Source organism: Coturnix japonica, chromosome 4, assembly GCF_001577835.2.
Source record: "Coturnix japonica isolate 7356 chromosome 4, Coturnix japonica 2.1, whole genome shotgun sequence".
In the NCBI taxonomy this organism is placed as follows: domain Eukaryota; kingdom Metazoa; phylum Chordata; class Aves; order Galliformes; family Phasianidae; genus Coturnix; species Coturnix japonica.
In genome coordinates, this window is record NC_029519.1 from 55,568,910 (window position 1) to 55,589,041 (window position 20,132).

General features: G+C 35.4%; 1 protein-coding gene across 8 annotated transcripts in view; it reads right to left on the reverse strand.

The window, feature by feature from the left end:
- Window positions 1-20,132, reverse strand: part of FAT1 (FAT atypical cadherin 1) — a 102,150-nt gene that overhangs the window by 31,952 nt on the left and 50,066 nt on the right. For 6 of the 8 annotated variants that reach the window (XR_001555134.2, XM_015862140.2, XM_015862139.2 and 3 more), the window contains exons 4-10: window positions 18,512-18,573; window positions 14,206-14,535; window positions 13,475-13,685; window positions 11,231-11,299; window positions 9,155-9,294; window positions 1,588-1,863; window positions 1,163-1,373 (exon numbers count right to left, since the gene is read on the reverse strand). Coding sequence is in view for 7 of the 8 variants with exons in the window: in XM_015862140.2 (XP_015717626.1) it covers window positions 1,163-1,373; window positions 1,588-1,863; window positions 9,155-9,294; window positions 11,231-11,299; window positions 13,475-13,685; window positions 14,206-14,535; window positions 18,512-18,573 (1,299 nt within the window). In the remaining variant the exon portion in view is untranslated. The remainder of the gene's footprint in view (window positions 1-1,162; window positions 1,374-1,587; window positions 1,864-9,154; window positions 9,295-11,230; window positions 11,300-13,474; window positions 13,686-14,205; window positions 14,536-18,511; window positions 18,574-20,132) is intronic. The other 2 variants (XM_015862143.2, XM_015862145.2) reach the window with 1 other exon arrangement.

Sequence of the window (20,132 nt, forward strand, 5' to 3'; positions counted from 1 at the left end):
ATATACATATATTGAGCAATTTATCAAATATATCTCTTCTCCATCCATAATCATAGCTTCATTTCCACAGCGCTTTAGTGTGTTTTCATGTCAATGCTTTGGTGAAAGAAATGGAAAATATTACAATGAACAATTCCTGTGTCTTTGCAAAGTAAATGATGTCAAACAAAAATAAAACATTTTTGCACATCACCTTCCAATGCAACCATACCTAAACAAATTTTAGCAACTGTTCTCTTTAAATTGCTTATGCTTGCAGATGAGATTTCTATTCTAAATTATTTTCTAAACTGAAAGTAGTATAGCATCTAGTTAATGAAATTTAAATAACATTTGTATTTTTCAGGCATGAAGCCTAAATAGCTCAGGACCGGAGCGACTGCAGGCCTGTATCTAGATTTCACAAACTGAACCAGAACTCACTTCCAAATGCTAAGTGAACTCAGTCAGTCCTATCCCATAATCACTCTATTGAAAATCACCATCATTTAAATTTCATTGTTATAGGCAAGTTCAGGAAGATACAATGGAGCATAAAATAAGCATCCAATTTTCTTCTCTGGCCTGCAATCTCATGTCTCTCAGTGACAAACTGACTGGATACTAAAGAAATTCTTACATGTTTTATTGAACCAGAATAGCAATCCCAATTTAAAATCACCCAAAGAGAACCAGGCAAAGCAAGACCTTCCATGCAATCAGAAATTTTAATTTAAACTGCAACAATTTAGTAGTTATTTATTCAAAAGTATAGGAATATTATTTTTGAGCTCCCTTCTTTCACAATGTACTAAACACCAAAGTTTGTCTCATGATTTTATTCTTTTCATCACATCTTTGCTTCACTTATAAATTCTCAGAAAGAATGCTCTTTCAAATCTGAATTTTAGATTTGAATTTCTGCATTTTCAGAAGAACAAATCCTCTTTCAGAGTTTAAAGGTACCTTTCCCTTCAGGAGGGCAACACAAATAATTAAGGGAGGATGGTAAATATTTATCATTATAGTCTTCTTTTTAATGCTCTCAAGCTGTATCTTTAAATACACGACACAAAATAGGATGCATACTCTCACAGCTGTTGTTTACATGTCTACACTTGAAACAAAGCATGACCAAGCATTATCTTAAAAACAAACTGCAGATATAAGAATGTCAACATACCCGATTCAATAGAATACACAATTTCTGCATTTTTTCCTTTGTCCTTATCTAATGCTGAAACCTGGAGGACCACTGATCCAACAGCTGCTGACTCATATACACGGCCTTCATAGGAAGAGCTGGTGAACCACGGTGCATGGTCATTTGTGTCGCTGACGTTAATGATGATCCTAGCGTAGTTGCGCTTTACAGGAACGTCTTGATCTCGAACCTAAAGCAATTAGCATAACACTAGTAATTACCACTGATAATTCATAAGTTCATCAAACATTACTAATTAGTCAAGGTTCAGTCTTTACCGGTAAAAGACAAATAAAATGTACAAATAAATGTTTGCATTAGCAGAAAAAATACAAGATTGTATTTATTTATTTATTAAAGAAGTGCTTGTTATAGAATATAGAACAAATATTGTGCTTATTTACCATTACTGTGAGAATATGCTGGTTCATGGTCTCATGATCTAGTTTTTCTGTGGTATAAAGAGATCCAGTTCCAGGGTCCAGACGAAATTTTTTAAGGCTGATGGGATCGGTGCTGCCTTGCATAGTATATATCAGTTTATTCTTCTCATCTCTGTCTGTGGCACTAACTTGCAAAATTTCTGTCTCTGGTACGGTGTCCTCAGGTATAACAACTTCATATTTTGAAGCAGAAAATTGAGGCCTGTGATTATTTGTGTCTATAACTTTGATGTACACCTGAAATTATACATTGGAAGGGGGAAGCTTTAATAATTTCTAGTAAACAGGAATGAAAAAGAATATCATTAAAAATCAGACCATATATGTACATAATTCCAATGTAAGACTTTTTTTTTCTACCAGGGAAGAGGAGAGGAGAGAGGTATAGGTAAGACTTACATAGAAGTTGGAACTCATTGAATCCGAATCTGCCTCACCTTCCTCAAAATCAAAAATAGCTTCCAAGAATTTTATTCTAAGTAACAGCAGAAAGAATGCTACATAGAAGTAATGAAGTGCTGGACCAAACCCTGGAGGCACCACAGTGCAGCCTGATGAACTGAAGTGAGAGTGCGGGAACACAAAGAACGGGGTGCAGAACTTTCCTATTGTAAAATACAAGGATATTCCCCCAAACCGGGACATTACCCACTCTGCTAGCTGAAGTAACGATTACCTGAAAGAGTATTTTTATGGAGAACTTCACTCAGATAAAAGAGAAATCAGACAAGCATATAAAATGTAATATAGGAACAAAGGTGAAGAGGGCAAGAGCGGAATGTTAAGAATTAGAAGCCAGATATGGAATGAAATACTACACAAGGAATAAAGAGTTTTATGTTTATTTGAATCCACAAAACGATCTGTGAGTAAACCAGATCATCAGAAAATATAAGAAGCAAGTAAGAATCTCATGCTAAAACACAATTTTGCCTCAGTTTCATTCACAGAGGAAAACAGGAAGAGTGACTTGGCACAAAACAAAACTAAAATGAGATACTGGAAAAAATGGAATAAGCTGCTAAATAAAAACTATTCACCAGGACAAGATGGAGTCACTCATGCTGGATTACAAGGAAGATAATAATAAAAAGATGGCAATACTATTTAGCATGCACTATTAATAACACTGAGCTCCACTGTCAGACTGTAGAGAAGTCTGTGTGCACACCAGCATCTGCAGATGTAAGCACAGCCCCATGATTTTTTTTTAGTACACATAGTCCTTGGTGTATCAGATCAATGAATCACAATCCATTATACATTTGAGAAAATATTCATATACATAGTTTTTCAATGTTTGAAACAGTCTAATATGACAAATACAAACTATCACTGCTATTAATAAGGAAAATCTACTGGAATTCTCAGGAAACAGAATAAATAAGAAAAAAATGTAATTCTTTAGCACATTGATAAAATCCCTTGCAAGAGGTTGCTATGGAAACTAAGAACTTTGTTGTTGTGGTTTTTTGGTTTTTTTTTTTCTTTGATTAGAAACCACTTCAAGATGAAAAATAAGAAGTTAGAATAAATACTGCTTTTCAATAGTGAAAATATTAATAGTATGTGACCCAAGGTGTTGTAGGTCTGGGCTTTAAATATATTCAGTAACAAATTCAATTGGAAAACGAACAGCAAGAATGAAAAGCATATTATCTTAAATATGCCTTTTTTAGATTGTCTGACTAGAGATGAATAAATGCAATACATTTTAGTACATCCTGGAAGAAAAGCTGATATAAAATATGGAATGGTCCAACACAGTCACTTACAGAGCAGTTTATGAGCAGTTCATGAGCACTTATATGCTCAGGAAAATTAAAAATCAAACCAAATAAGGATAGCTAAGAAATTAAAAAAGCAGAAAACATTGCTTTTAATATAAAATAAACTACAATGAAAAATGTTGTATAAATGAAAACTTAAAAGACTGTATATGAAACAATTCATCCACGGATGATATGCTCTCAACACAAATATACCTCAACAGTTTTTTTACTCCCTACCTACTCCATAAAAGATTGTTAAGTTCAGACTTGGGAACACACAAGTGAAAAGATAAAGAGCAAAATCTGAATAATTTAAATCACAATCATTATTGAAGTTCATGTGCATTTTCCCTCAAATGAGAAGATACAGAAACTTAGACTGAACTTGGAGGTGAGAGGGAATGCAACCCTAGAGTAACCGTGGTAGGTGAATCTTCCATGTGGACAACATGGCCATCTGTGCTGCTGAAACACACAAAATGAACACAGGAAAGCAGCAATTTGAGAATGCAGCACCACAAAAAAACTGTGTGCAGCACTAAGTTAAGAACCAGGAACGGTGTGACTGTGAAACCAATTATTAACAAACATATTGCTAAGGAATTAACAGAGATTGATTAACTCAGTCATTAAGAGTGGCTTGCCCAGGTATTCCATTACTTGTCAAATCACTTGCTCAGGCATGTTCTACATATTGGTAAACACAACTCAAAACACACCATTTGATCAATAAATATAATTGTTGTAAAATTTATCTAAAATCCAAATTCTCTATTTGCCTCAGCTGAAAAAGCCTTTTATCTATCCAGTTCTCAGTCACTGATGTTGCTACTTTATGTCCATTCCTGAATTTTGATGGGCAAGCATAACATGAATCAAAGCACACTCTTGTAGTAATGAAGGCTAACTGCATGCTGGGTTGCTTTACTAAGGTCATCACTCTCCTTCAGTTTGCTTGCGATCTTATAGATCCACTACAGTGTGGAGCTCAGCAGAGCAAGAGAGATCTTGACAGACTAAAATGGAACTAGTGCTCAGTGAAAGAACAACATGAAATGCTCAAAAGCTCCAGCAAGGGAAATAATAATTAGACATAAGAACCCTTCTTTGCATGGAGGGTTGCCAAACACTGCCATAAAAGCACATTCAAAGAAGAGGTGGAAGCCCTGCCAACTTGATGCAGTTTTGCAGTTTGCCCTGCTCTGAGCCACCAGAGTCTGAACTAGGTGAGCTGAAGGATATCTTCCAACCTAAACTATTACACAGACAAGGCAACCTTGCTTTTAAGTTAAAGAATTTTCGCTGATGCCAAGGACAGGTGCTTTGCGTGCATTTGCTTTTAAATGTGACAGGGCCAAATAGTCACACAAACTGCTAAGGTCTTCATGTTAAATAAAAGGCAACAGAAGACAGAAGTAAAATTGAACACACAGTTATTAAAGGCTCATACAGCAAGTGATGGGTTTGTGTGCTTGAGAATGAAGAAACTACATGAAGAGCTTGTGCTATTTTAAAGTAAAACGTATAATAAAGGACAGCAACATAAAATTTCATTGAAATTGTAAGATTAAATTAAAATAAATTATATGAATATTATCTCTTAAGAAAGAAGTTTAATATAAAGAGGCACACAATAGAACAATTTGACATTAATAGACCATAATGTGATCACTGAAATGAAACAGTGTGGAACTGAAGAAGCTTGAGTGAAAGTGCAAGCCTATGAGCAGATCACAGAATCACAGAATTATCAAGGTTGGAAAAGACCTAGAAGATCATCTAGTGCAACCATTACCAATACTTCCCAGCTAAATCATATTCATCAACACAATATCCAAACGTTTCTTGAACACTCCCATGGTCGGTGACTCCACCACCTCCCTGGGCAGTGCATTCCAATACCTGACTACCCTTTCCAAGAAGTAATACTTCCTAATGTCCAGCCTGAATCTCCCCTGGCGCAGCTTAAAACCATTCCCTCTAGTTCTATCATCGATTACACAAGAGAAGAGGCCAACCCCCAGCTCACTACAACCCCCTTCAGGAAATTATAGAGAGCAATAAGGTCTCCCCCGAGCCTCCTCTTCTCCAGGCTGAACAATCCTAGCTCCATCAGCCTCTCCTTGTAAGTCCTGTGCTCCAGACCCCTCGCCAGCTTTGTAGCCCTCCTCTGAACACATTCCAGGACCTCAATGTCTTTCTTGCAGTGAGGGGCCCAAAACTGAACTCAGTACTCGAGGTGCAGACGCACCAATGCCGAGTACAGGGGGACAATTACCTCCCTGTTTCTGCTAGTAACACTGTTTTTGACGCAAGCCAGTATGCCGTTGGCCTTCTTGGCCACCTGGGTACACCGTTGGCTCATGTTCAGCTGAGCATCATTAGTACCCCCAGGTCCGTTTCTTCCACACAATCCTCCAGCCATTCCGCCCCAATCTCACAGAGATCTCACAGAGACTGGTCTGGTCATACAAAAACAGAACAAAGTAGACCAGAATTACCTACAGGCAAAACATGAAGTACATTAATTATATGATTGGTGAAATCTAAACTTGCATTGCAATGCACTGACTAATAGTATGTTACAGAAAAGAGATGTGCCGCTGATTAAACATAATCAGTGTGTAATATTTAACAGCGATGTTCCTTTGTTCTAATCTAATATTTCATTTTTTGATTCCTTGTTGAGTTTTAAATCTTTTCCTCTTTTCATTCATAATAATATTTTAGTTATTTTGGCATGTTTGTATTCAAGTTCAGAAGCAAAAAGTTATGTTATTCAGAGATAATATAAATGCTGTATATATGCTATATAAATAACATAAATTCTGTTTCCAAAATGTCTCTGTGGAACAGTATGGGAACCACATGCCAAAAAGCATGTTTAGTCAATGAAGACTTAGCAACCCCAGAGCATAATATCCACATAAATTTTGGATAAGGCAAGATTAAATACTCTGCAATTGCACAGCAATAGGCAAAATGCTGCAATTAGCTTTACACCATTTTAAATGTTATTTCTAATGAAAAGAGCTGATAGACATAGAAAAGTCTGGAAGCAGCATAGCTCAAAACAAGATTTGTTGTTTATTTTCAGAAAGCAACTCAATAGCTCGTATATTGCTTCTCATATTCAGTGAATAGCCTTTTCTACTTAAGACCAAAACATTATAATCTGAAAACATAAGTACACTGATTTGTTTTTCAAATGATATTCCTTCCCAATCATCCCTAACATCATTTGTCAAACAAATACCACTACTGTAGGCATGGAATTTGCTTGTCCTTGTTTTGCATCATGCCTTTGGCATTTAGATGCATACAAAATTCTAATAGCCTCCACGCCTACTGCTGCTGTATTTTTCAAAAAACCTATTTAACTGAAGCCTTGAAAGGGTCAAATACTCTCCAGATGTTAAGGGCCCAAGGCCAGCAAAAGCCTTTTAGTTTGTAGTCCGTTTTAGTACACAACTTACTCAGAATGAGACTGATGTTTTTTGTTTCTTGTCCCCCTCCCCAGTGTTTTGTAAATGTCATCAGCATTTTCAAGTCAAAAGACAGAATTACTTAATCTGCTGTTAATCAAGGCCTGTTAAATTGCGTACTGTATTTCAAACAGTTTAAAACCACTCTGAAATCTAAGAGCTGCATACTGCATATTGTTGATCCAAAAATGTGTGCTTAGTATTTGGAATTTTTGTGCCCATCATTCCTTAGTGTTTATCAGCTCTTAGAAGGATCCTACAGAATGTCAACATACCAACTTTAAGCACAGTTATTTCAGCAGCATGTACAGTGAGTAATGGAACATACATGCTAGTAGCCATAAACAACACCTTCAACTTTGATTTCACACCAGCATTTTTAATTCCCCTGAAGGTAAGCCTCATTCCTGAAATTCATCTTTGTAACTCTAGTCCTGAGGGCTATCTTAGCAGATCAATCGATTTGGGTGGGCAAAGAGTTACAAGGGAGATAAGAGCAACAGTTAAAATCAGAAGTCTGTACATGCACCAACAGTTTCAGGGTTTGAACTAATCCACGCTTCCCATTCTGCATGCCACAGTAACATGAGACTTAAAATGCAACAGTTAACTTGTGCTTATCCCACAGGCAGGGGAAAAAAGAGGATAATGAAAAGGAAGTCTCTGTGTTCTTGTAACAGAAACCACAAGCTCTATTCTTGCCAACTCTAGCTGAGAGAGGAAAAGTAAAGACATGAAAGAAAAATCATACAAAAAGCAATCACAGAAATAAAAGACTATAAATTTAAGACCGCCATTCCAATTCTTCTGCAGACGACTGTTGTGGTAAACGTTCATAATGTTCACACAGCTTTACAAAATGCTAAAACAACAAATTCATTTAAAGAATTTGGACAAAAGCTACACTGTGCACTTCTGAGAAAAACTAAATGGATCACATGACCCAGGGGAAGAGAAGGGGTGAGGGTTAAAGTATTTTCATGACCTTCCAATTCCGAGTTCTTTCAGCATATGAAACAGATCGTGGCTCAAATGTGACAGCTTGGGATGCAAATGTCAGTTCAGCTGTATATAAGCAGCAGCACAGGGTAAAATGCCTGTAGTCACTTGAGACCACAAGTTCATCACTTACTAACCCTCAAGTTACCCTGACTCACTATGCATGGTGGCATTTTGATTGAATTCTTGAAAAAACAAACTAACAGACCCAACAGAACAAAACTGTCCAGTGTCTTCTGACTTGCCTGGCAAATTAAGTTCTCTTTTAGCTGGATTTACAATTCTTCCATTTTTATTTTTTTCATACTAATTCACACCATCCCTTCCAGCATTTTAGATTTGATAAAAATGAATCTGCTCAATATTTTTACTATAACTAGGTAATAAATTTACAGCAGGATTCTCCAAACCTTTTATGGTGGCTATCAGCATCAGCAGCAATGGCACCATGGTTAGGATAGCAGTGAGTTCTGGCTGGGGGAAGAAATTAGATGGGGAAAACGGGATATTCATCACAGTTCACTTTACTATGAGATACTTCAATAAGGTTACAAGAGACTTCTGCTTTACAGAACTTCCTATCAGCCCAACTGCAAATACTTGCCACCACCACGGGATCTTAGTAGGGAACTGATTTAAAGACATTTTTCTTGTCAGAGATTGCCAAATGCTCTCCAGAAAGCAGCAATCTCTACTTCCACTGAAAGTGTTACTTTGGATGATACACACGGTGCTGTCTTCTAAATCTTATTTCCATAAGCACAGCATGCAGAAGGAACAGTTCTGTTTCATAATACAGCAGTTGGATATTGTACGATTTGTCATCCATAGATCTTAGGAAAAAAAAGATCAGAAAATCTTACAATGGTCTTTAAAAATCCGAGCTAAGTAATCACATAATATACTGATTAGGAGGGAGTAGGATAAAGAGGGGTAATTCAAATAAGAAATATTAATCCTTTACTTCTGAGAAAATCATGCATAGAAGGGCACTGTTTCTATTTTCATTTATTTAACTAATGTAGGAAAACAACGCAAGTTAAAAGCTGCTGACTCAGACTACAACAAACTAACAGACCTTCCACCTGGACTGTCAAATACCAGAACTCTATGAATATCAGAATCCAGCTCTGTTTTACAAAAACTCCTTAATTTATATAAACCATATTCACTGTTCAGGATGTAAAACATAAGCATGAAGATTAAATGTAACTCCTCCCCTCCACGCAGGCACAAATTCCTCCATTAACAATTCTTCAGAAAGTCCATTACCTGTGTGCTGATAGATCTGGTTCCATCTGTTGCCTCCACTGTCAAGTTGTAATTTGATTTCTGCTCTGCATCAAGAGGTCTAGCAACAATGATAGTTCCAGTACCCTTGTCCACGTCAAATTGACTGTCATAGTTGCCACCTTGTTCAGGAAATTAGGAGAAGGAGATGGTTCACAAAACACAGTATCTTTCTACGGTTTCATACATGATCATGTTCTGTCTTAAGGTGTTTAATGAAGGTGGAATTATATACACACACACAAACACATTTATTTTAACCCTCCCCCCTTTTTTTTTCCTGGTAATACAATATGCTGCAATTTACAGATACGTAAAACTGATTTGTTTTGGATGAAGCTGATTTGTCTGGCATATGGACAGTTAGTAGATAGATTCTTAGACAACATTCTGTTTTTTTAATCAGAATTTTAAGATAACAAATTGTGGGAAACTGATAATTAGTAGGTGAAATGTGATTTATTTTATGGGCAGACATTCAGGATAAATAGCGAAAAACATACTCTGTATTAAAATAAACAAAAACTCCAAATCAGAAATGCCATTAAATTTACGTCTCTTGTATCAGAGTACAAATTAGTATATTTGTATATGAATACAGCCAAGGTAAAAAATCTCTATTATCTCCAGAGGATACTCATGTCAAAGCAGAGTATCTGAAGAATTCATTATCTAGCCTCTATTGGGATAAGATCTCAGACAAGTACTAAGCGTTTAAATCATCAGTGATTAAATATGCCTATCTCCTTCTGAAACAAGCTGTCTTTCTCTGCAAAACTTTCAAATTACCCTTTGAAATACAGTTAAATAACTGTGTAGATCAATAACTACACTTCACCATTTAAACGTTTAATTGATCAACATGCCACTCTGAGCATACTGTTGGGAGAATACAATGTCTATTAAGATCAAATATTGTTAATAATGATAAATACTGCCATTTAACCAAAATTGCTTTAGACCTCTAAATAAACTGCCTAAAATGGAGGAAACAATTTTTAGTTTGGTCAAACCAATGCTAGATATGGCAAACCAACTCCTCCTGATTGTGTACATGCCTTTTTCTAATTAAAGTGCATAAGGATAGCATTCAGATATAATCTACATCCTCTCTTTGTTTATTATTTGATGAGTTTTTACATGCTGTGTTATTGTAAATCACTGAATGCTTTTTAGGAAAAGTCAAGGCTAGAAGTGAGAGGGTAAAATTCCAAAGGTGGCAAATTTATACTTTATCTAAGGAAGAACAGTAAATACTGAAGCGGGCCACCACTCGCTTTCAGAAAGTTCAACTTCATGACAGACATATCAGTTTAGTAAAGACGGGCTGGATTCTGCTTCACTGAATTTAAGGTAGTTGGTAACAAGTAACGACGAAGATAATGACATTTTTCTAGTTTCATCAAATGCCATTTCCTCTTCCTAGCCTAGCAACAGTTTCCAAATCATGTGAATGGATATGAATTGAACAGCATGAAAGACAGCAGCATTGTTTGGAGAAGGTATATGTGAAATTTATTTGGCTTTGTGCAAGACATCAGCTTCAGAAAGCGAGCCTCTAACTTTCATAGCAGGCATGCAATACCATTTTCTCAGATGGCAAGGAGAGGAGAATTTAATGTCTCAATGGAGTCATTGCCATTTTAAGGGAAGAGCAGGGTGAATGAACTTTTTCATTTAATTTCCTTGATGCAATGACAGGCCTCGTAATCATCTTTTTCTTCTTCCCTTTTCAAGGAAATCATAAAGACCTTCCCTAATATTTTTATAGCAGTGATGGTATCTGTTCATCCAGTGAAGCAGAACTCAACCTGAACTTCTGTGTCTGGTACACTGAAAGTGTAACAGCAACAGTTTTGGACAAAGCCAAAACTTGAAGTTCTGAATTGATGCCATATAAATGTAATGATGACAAAACAAAACAAAAACGAACCTGTCACAAATGCAACTGTGAGCACTTTGATTTCCGAAGGGTTAATAAAATAAATAGTTTATAAATGTATGCTTTCATTTCAGATCTCATAATCTGGTAATAAATTATGTGATCTCAGCAGATACCTTCTGCTGTACAGTTCAGGTCACAAGCCATCTGAAAGATGTAAAATACTTCACTAGCAAGCTTGTCTCCTGGCTCAGCCAAAAAGAAAGAAAGCATGGAAAGCAAGCACAGAACACAAAGGAAAGCTGTCAATCAAATTAATTCATGCTATTAGAAACAGTAAAAGAGGGCAGTAAAGTGACTACCTATAAGATTAGCTGATACGCTGACAACATGATTACATATCAAACTTTTCAAAACACTTTCATCAAGGAAGCAGTCAAAACAAAATGATTTCTTTTATAGTCAGTGGACAAGTCCTGCTCTTTCCCCTTGGAGTTTTCTGTAGTTTTTTTTTTAAAAATAGCATATCTTTTCTGCATTAAGCATAAAATAAAAGTACTTTAAATGTCCAAACTGTGCTGCATGTTTTGCAGCAGAAATCAAAAGGAAACTATCATCAGAACTCTTTTCAGATGTACACAATACTCACAGTGCACAGCAGTTGAAATGAACTAAAATGAACAATAGAAAAATAAATCCCCAATTGAGTTAACAAGTTCTACTACCAGCATTCCAAACTCTGGACTGAGACCAAAAAGAAAAGACCTCTTCTACTAGTAAACATCCTCCTTCATCTTGGTGAACTGCTCACCTTTTTTTTGACAGCATCCCTTCTTAACCTTTCCTTTAATGGTCTCCTTCTGGTCTGCAGATGCTTTTGTTTGTTTACTAGATGACCTTGTTTGAAATGGCACACAAAGAACCTTCTCATACTTCATCTTTACTCACTTAAGCTATTTTTGTATTTTCTCCTTTTCTGCTCCTACATCTATGTGCATGTATATTTGGGAGAACAGTAAAAGTATAGTCTCAGTCCCAAAATATCTCTAATAAAAATAGCTTTGCCTCTATGAGAATGCAAGGAGGCATCTTTAATCCTCTACCCTCTTTATAAAATTTTACAGATCTTTGTCTCCACATTTTGTCTAAATTAAAACTCTTTTTACTGGGCTATGATCAATTTGGAAAAAACTGTTCCCCCCCGCCCCCTCATGAATATATTAAAAAGAACCATATGAAAACTCTATGTGAATATTTATACATTGGCAGTGATATCAATCATGTCACATGCTGTTCATTCATGAAGCATGCATTCAGGGAAGAGTTGTGTCTGTTCTCAGAAGAGCTTGAAAGTTTTCTGAGAACATCCTCAAGTAGTTAGTATTTGCATATTCCCCTTTCATGTATCAGCTTTACAAACTTTGTTTTTAACTGGTGCTGCTCTCAGCAACCCTTAGAATATATGTACCAATAATATATTTACCAATAAAGCAGACATTTAAAATTATTTGATTTGTAAGAAATAATTTTTAAACTAAGTTCTCCTCAATATCTCATAACTTCACACCCTAATCAAGGATAAAATTTTCACAATGTGAAAAGGTCCATTATATCTTTTGTGAATGTGGTAGAAAATCTCAGTTGGATATGGCTATCTTAAGAGCAGAAACAGTTTACCACAGCTCTCTCTCTTCATACTAAGCACTGCTGTTTAACTTGGTTTTGAAACGTAACACAGATCAGAACTTGTTTACAGTATCAACTGTACGGTGGATTTCCTGGAGCCCAGTGGTCTAGTGGAAAGGCTAAATTTAAAAAATTACTATTCATTTTGTAATCACAGCACCTATGTATGGTCACATTACTGATCGGAATACCACTTCCAATGGTAGAGGTTAAGGTGTGTTAGAGCTGTAAGAACACGAGAAGGATAAAGTTTGTTGGGGTTAGGAACAGACAAGCTTTCCTTTTAGCACTGAATCAAAGCAAGCAGACTGAAGAGCAGACCGAAAGAAAAGAAATCAGTGTGAACAGTATAATATGTCTTCGGGTGTACTACTGCTATATCCCCACTTGCAGAAAACTGGCATTTTCTTTCCTTCCCTATCCCATAACTTATGAAATTGATTTGATCTGTTTTAATTTCATGGACACAATATTTATAAATCATTTCCAAAGCTGCAACACAGAAATAATTTTGCAGTGCAATTTTACTTTGTGAAATATAGTCACGTGCATGTAAATAGTAATTTTGATTTAAACAAAACACGTTCTAAGGGAAAAAAAAACAACAAAACTGCAGGTGAAGAGTGCCCAAATTCTGATTAGAACAGCTTAGAAATCAAGCTGCAATGAGCCCTCTGATATCTCAGAATCCATGCATTCGTTTCTAATAATAAAAGCCCTTAAATTATCCTTACCCGTTATGTCAAACCAAAGTGGTATTCCAAGAGGTTCAACAGCTATTACACCAATCATGTGAGCAACTGGGTCACTTTCCATCACCGTAAAAGAAAAAAACTCTTCCTCAAAATAAATGGGCTCCGTGGGTGGGATGGGCTTTGGAATCCATTCTATGTGAAGCCGTGTAGTTGATGATTTTTGTGGTCGACCATTATCTACAGCTTTAATCTGTGAAACAAACACACCTTTTAGGCTACAGGATCACATAAATCATTATGACACATAAATGGAAAAGTAATAATAAGCTCCAGACATGTTTGTTTTTGTGAGATACATCCAAAAAGGCTAAGTGTTTCTCAAAGTGTTACTTGCTCCTCATTATCTGGGGAGCAAAAAGACAAAAGGCATGTAGCACCTGACAGTAGCATAAAACACTACCATTAATTCACTTTTACTTTGCTTTCTTCCTGAAAGAGAGTCAATACGATTGTTTATGCTCCCTCAGTCTATTCATTATCTGTCAAGTTCCAGAAAACAGCAACAGCTTCTTGATTCTCTTTCTTGATACAAACATCTGAAATCATCCTTTAAAAAAAGAAAACCCATAAAAACAATACTTCTGGATCTGTTGATTCTTTCTTCCTTCAGATATTGCAGTCTGTCATCTGCCAGCTACTGAACAAAAAGAGATGGGAATACAGATAAAAGAACACTTTACATATTCATGATACACAAGATTTTGACTCACTGAAAGAATATCGTATTCCCTCGCTGCAGAAAATTTCTTTGATGAAACCACTCCAGTTTTCGGCTCAATAAAGAACTTGCCATGTTCATCACCATCTTCAATGCTATAAGAGATCTCTGCATTGGGGCCTTCATCCTTATCTGCAGCAATGACTCGGTAGATTGGCTCTCTCCTAGCAGCCCTCTCTCGTTCTGGCTTACCGCGTTCTGGAAGCCTGATTTTGTAGAACTTTTGCAAGAACTGAGGCTTATTGTCATTCTCATCTAAAACCTTCACAATTACTCGTGCAACTGTTGATTTGGCAGGAATACCATTGTCTGTTACTGTTACCTAGTTTTATTTAAAAAAAAAAAAAAAAAAAAAAAAAAAAGACAAAATAAATGCAGGGTTAGTGTTCAATTCAACTGCAGTCTTTCTAACAATGCTCTTTTTAAATCATACTTCCCTACAGCTGTAAAGTAATCCTCTAACTTCAGTTACTGAAAGACTATTGAATAAAGATATTTGATAAATAGATAGGAAAGAACTACAAAGGTTTATTCAGCTACTACCTTAACGTTACATGACATACAATAAGAATCATAAGAGTTGATTTCATTAGTTTGCAGCATAGGTATATATTAAATCTATTCCATGGTTTTGTAGCGCTGTAACAGAAATACTGATTTTAGAACACAGGTACAACATATATGTATATTATTTCTGATAATAGTTTCACTGTAATATCTTAACATAGTTTCAGCCTAGTGTTTCCTTGTAATTTCTGAATTTAATTATTTTACACCTCAAAAAATGCAATTTATAAGGCTATAATTTCCAAAATCTCACAGGCATTAAAAACTCTACATTTTTAAGACATAAACACTAATTTGTTTGAAATAAGTATAAAGAAAAGCCTTTTAAAGGAATACTCATAATTTATTTCCACAACCTAAATGAAATAGGAAATGAAACCAAGTCCGCTCTTCCAGCAGTAGTCAAAGTTTCTACTAAAAAGCTACAAAATGTTAATCTGCAATGTTAATCCTAGCACTGATACAATGACAGTTACAAGGAGAGTGAAGAAAAATTCAATCAAATTAAAATATCTCTTAGTTTGAAGCTAAAAAAGCATAGAAAAGACATTATATAATAGAAACAGACCAAACTGATTCAGAAACTCACTTCATATGTAGGAATCTTACCTTTTTACTTTACTTCTTACTTACTTAATCCCTCATTGACTAATATATATTTATTTTTAATTATCATCGTTCAATAATATTATAATTGCAAATAATTTATCAATAATTATAAGCTAATAAGGCACCTAGATTATATGTTAATTTCAAACCCATTTAATTTCAAACCCATTTCAAAGAAGAAAAAAGATAGGGGAGTGGTCTTTTGGCTTCCTGCCCTTGCAAGTGTGTAGTTGATAAGAATTACAGAAACAGGCACATCATTTTCTGACTGTACTCTGTCTTCAACATAAAAACACAACATGGATACAATATAGGTCTACCTAATTGAAAAATAGAATTGAATCCCTGATGAAACCGCTGACTAGAAAAGGAATTTACTATTGACATGATTGACAGTAGTTTTACTTTTGCACATAATCTGATATGCTCTTTTTTAGTCCTTTACCGTCCTTTTTAGGAAGAAATACAGAAATAGTAATGAAGTATGGATATTATTCCTAAGCACGTAGGAAATGAAAAATCATAAATGATAACAGTGATTAATCATGACAAAACCCATTAAGTGACATGAACTGGAAATATTCATGCTCGTCTCTAATAGATGGTAGGATTTCAAAATATGATTATCTGTTCTCATTAGTACATAAAGCTGAACACCATCACATGTCCTCCAGTTCACAAAACCCACAAATATCAGAAGAGTACAGAATAACCTGTTAACATAATACTGCCCCAAGCCAAGAAGAAAAAAAAAAAAAAAAAAAAAGGAAGGCAAATTGTTGTTTGATTTGATGCAACAGGAGACACTACTGACATAACAAAATAGAACACTAATGCACATGGGAATGACATGAAGTTAAATCTAAAATAATTGCATTAAAAGTAAGCTATTCAACTGGCATTCAAAAAAAGTGTTACCAGTTGTGAATGAAAAGAATGAGACATACTCATTACTACTATGTAAGCAGGAGTGCAATCAAATATCACTTGTAATAACAAACAAAGAATAAACCCATCAAACCATCTGGTCAGCATTTCAATGCTCCATTAATTAGCCAGATGTACAGCACTTGGCTCAAGTGGCTTATCGTGTTGTCCATCATTCTCAGCATTTCTGGGTTTCTTTCCAACCCATTTTCAAAGATGTCAACATAAAATGAACAAATGGGAAAACTGCTACTTTGGGCCATGCTGTGACTATCACACTGCAGTTAAGGGTTTTGGCACTGGATGCTTTGCAAACTTTCATTTAAAAATTTAATAACTAGTTGGGATTCAAAATGAAGAAAGAATAATGAGTTTTAAAGAATACAACTAGGCAGTAAGCTGTGTTCCAAACTAACTACTATCAGCTTAACCCTTTATGGAGAATGCTGAAGCAACCTAAAAAAAAGCCTGAGTTCTGTTAACATTATCTTGTAATCATAAACAATAAATTTGCTCAGTTAATATTTGTTTGTTTGTTTCTTTTCTTTTGTTTTGTATTGTAATATCAAAAGGCAAGGCTTTGTTCTTACAGATTGTGTTGGCAGTATGAAATCAGACAGGATCTGGAACATAGGCATGAGCATTACTACACAGCTTTACATCGCTAGTATGAACTCTGAGAAGTTAAGACCAAAACAAACAGCATTCTCCCAGATACAGTCCAGATACAACTTGAGAATTCACATAATTCAGGTACCACCCTCAAGAGGCAACCTGGACATGGCCAGCCTATTCTGGGGATACGTTATACACATTCAAAGCCATACCATGCCTAATGGTCGCAGAGCCAGAGAATGATCCACAGCTCACTTTATTTAACTCTATAAATCCAATAGAAAAGTCAGTACAATATGCTATGCATAGAAGCAAAAGTCATTAGATACCAATTTTACAAGCTATCCACATAGAAAAGGGTCACAGAAATGAGATACAACTGACATGAAGTGCTTTAGGAAAATGACACAAGCAGATTTCAAGAGGCAATTTAGAAGTGAATAATATAGTGGCTTTCTAATTTACAGGAATAATGTCACTAGTACTAAACCAAATTTGTCAGTTAATTCACTTTACTTCTATTGCTTCTACTAGAAACACACATTCCACCCTACTGCTACTTAAATATAAAGAATTCTTTCCAAAGCTGCTACCAAAATGAAAATTACAATTAAAATTTGCTCCAATAGCTCTTTAAATTTAGCTTTCAGTACATCAAAGTGACAGAAAAGAGCCATGAAGTCCATACCTACACTGCAGTTCTACAAAATACTGGTTCATGCTGTCAAGGTATTCATTCCCCAAAGTCTGTGCAGACTTTTACTTGAATTTCTATCAGAAAACATTGCTATGGATTTCACAAACATTGAGAAAGTCCAGACTTGCTTAGGTAAGTTAGAAAAAGAGCTAGAGAAGCTTCAAAGTTCACTTTGATTATTCATCCTAGCAGTCCTCTCTACCTATCAACCCAAATGAAAAGCACAAAAGAGGGGCCAGATCTTAACTACAGTATTTATGGTGATGGTTACATCTTATGTCCTCACTGCAAGTGAAGGACAATACCTTCACAATACATGTCAGAGAAGAAGAACACCTATTACATAAATTACAGATATCAATTAAATGAGCTAAATAAAATGATTTAGGTGCAAATTTCATGTTCTTGGAGTCAATCATGCAGATTTTGACAATGATCTACTTTCATTATTGATAAACATGTTAAGTAGAAATAAATGTCTATTGTTTGCATTCTCAATGTTTATAAAAAAGCTTCTGCATTGCTTGTTAACAGGTTTACATTCAAAATGGTGGTATTGACTATTCCAATAATTAAAGAAGAAAAAAAGAATCATACTTGTAACAAACATGTCTTTGTACTGTTTGAAAGAAAATCTTGGCTTGCAGAAATAGAAACAAAAAATTGCTTTCATCTGTATCTTAATTCCTAATAAAAAGTCTCAACACACTGTTTTAACAGATAGTACTGTGCACTGCAATATAATTAACGAACACAAAAGCAAATTACTTCCAAAATCCAGATCACTAAACTCTTCATATGGTAATCAAGTATGGAAAACTTTCTGAAAAAGAACAATGAACTTACAGTCACTGTTAATGAGAGAAGAAAATAAATTATTTACCTCCAATATGTGTTCTGCCTGCTGCTCCCGATCTAGTTTTCTAGATGTAGTTGTAATTAGACCTGTAAGATGGAAGAATAATTATTTAGATCCTTCCAGAAAATAACCTGGATGGGGATTAGGCTAAGCTTTTGTAGTCATTGGCATATGTGATCTTGATTTCTTCTTAGGTGGACTCCTTCATTTCTGCTGCACTTAAACTTTCATGAAAGGAATGGTTGAGGGGTTTCCAATCCTTAAGAGCCACAAAAATATTATTTGTAACCTGAAAGTTGTGCTATTGTAACCCTTAGACAACAGATGCAGTTTTGTTTTCCAACACATCTTGGCTCATCATGTTTCTGACAGCAGTAATGGATATACTTCTTTCACTAGAAGTCTAACTTTCAAAAAGGTGCAGCTTATTAAAAGAGGGATTCCACACTTTATGTAAATAATTTGAATAATCACTTCGAGAGAAACATCCACTTGTGTTTTTATCAATACGGATGACCTGAAGAGATGCACTTATTCTGGGGAACAGTAATCTGTGCACGTATGCACATGTCCAGCCTTGATTTGGCAAAACTGAGGACTCAAACAGTATTGCTCATAGCAATAACAGAGTAAGAAAAGGACTTTTTGATGCAAGATTTTACACTTGCTGCATGAATATGATACAAGTTTGACAAAATATTAGGAAAGTGTCACACATTTTTCTGTAAAATGAAGAAAATGAAACAGAAAAGGTGGGAAAAAAAAATCAAAATTTCAGCTACTGAGTTTCATAGGAAGTTAACTCAGTCAACTTTCAATTACAGCTGAATGGCTTGCCCATGATGGGGGTTAACTGGGCCAGGCATGCAAGGATACAAGGGGAGAATTCTGTGAAAAGCCGGGTTGGATCTAAAAATATTTGCTAGTTCAGGCTCAGTGCCAAGTGAACACACTGACGCCATTTGTAGGGCCAACTTGTACCTGCAAACAGTTTAATGGCTTTTGTTTAGCAAAGACACAGAACTAACAGCACCAATCGTATTCAGTTCCCAGAACCAATCATTTGCTCAGATACAGCACTACTTCTACCTGTCTCAAGCCACTACTGTCCAAACCATCCCATCTTCACCGTGCTAGACATCTAGCACATGCTATTACAACACAGCTATTAGTCTGCTATAACAAAAAATGTTTCATTTTGGTCTCTCAATTGATAAAAAAAGAGTATCTAAGTACGTAAAGCACCATGAATAAATATTACAATTTTGCTTGACAGAGAAAGGCTGACAGAAACAGAATTGTACACCATCTGCTTATAGCTACCCAAAGCTCCTGACAAAAGAGTAGTCTACATATTCCAACAAAATAGATAGCACATACTAAATAATGTGAACAAAACATATATAAAACAATACTACAGCTGTCAAATGTTCAAACTATTATTATTTATAAAAAAAAAAAAAATAGTACAAACAATGGCCATTTCAATTATGGCCAAATCGGACCTTGTTTTTCAAGGAATTTGGTTTGTCATTTTACCAAATCCATCGTACACTTACTATTCCAAACAAACTTTTCTACTTCATTTTTTTACACTTTTAAAACATGCAGAAGACTTGTATGTTATCATTAGGGTATCTATTTT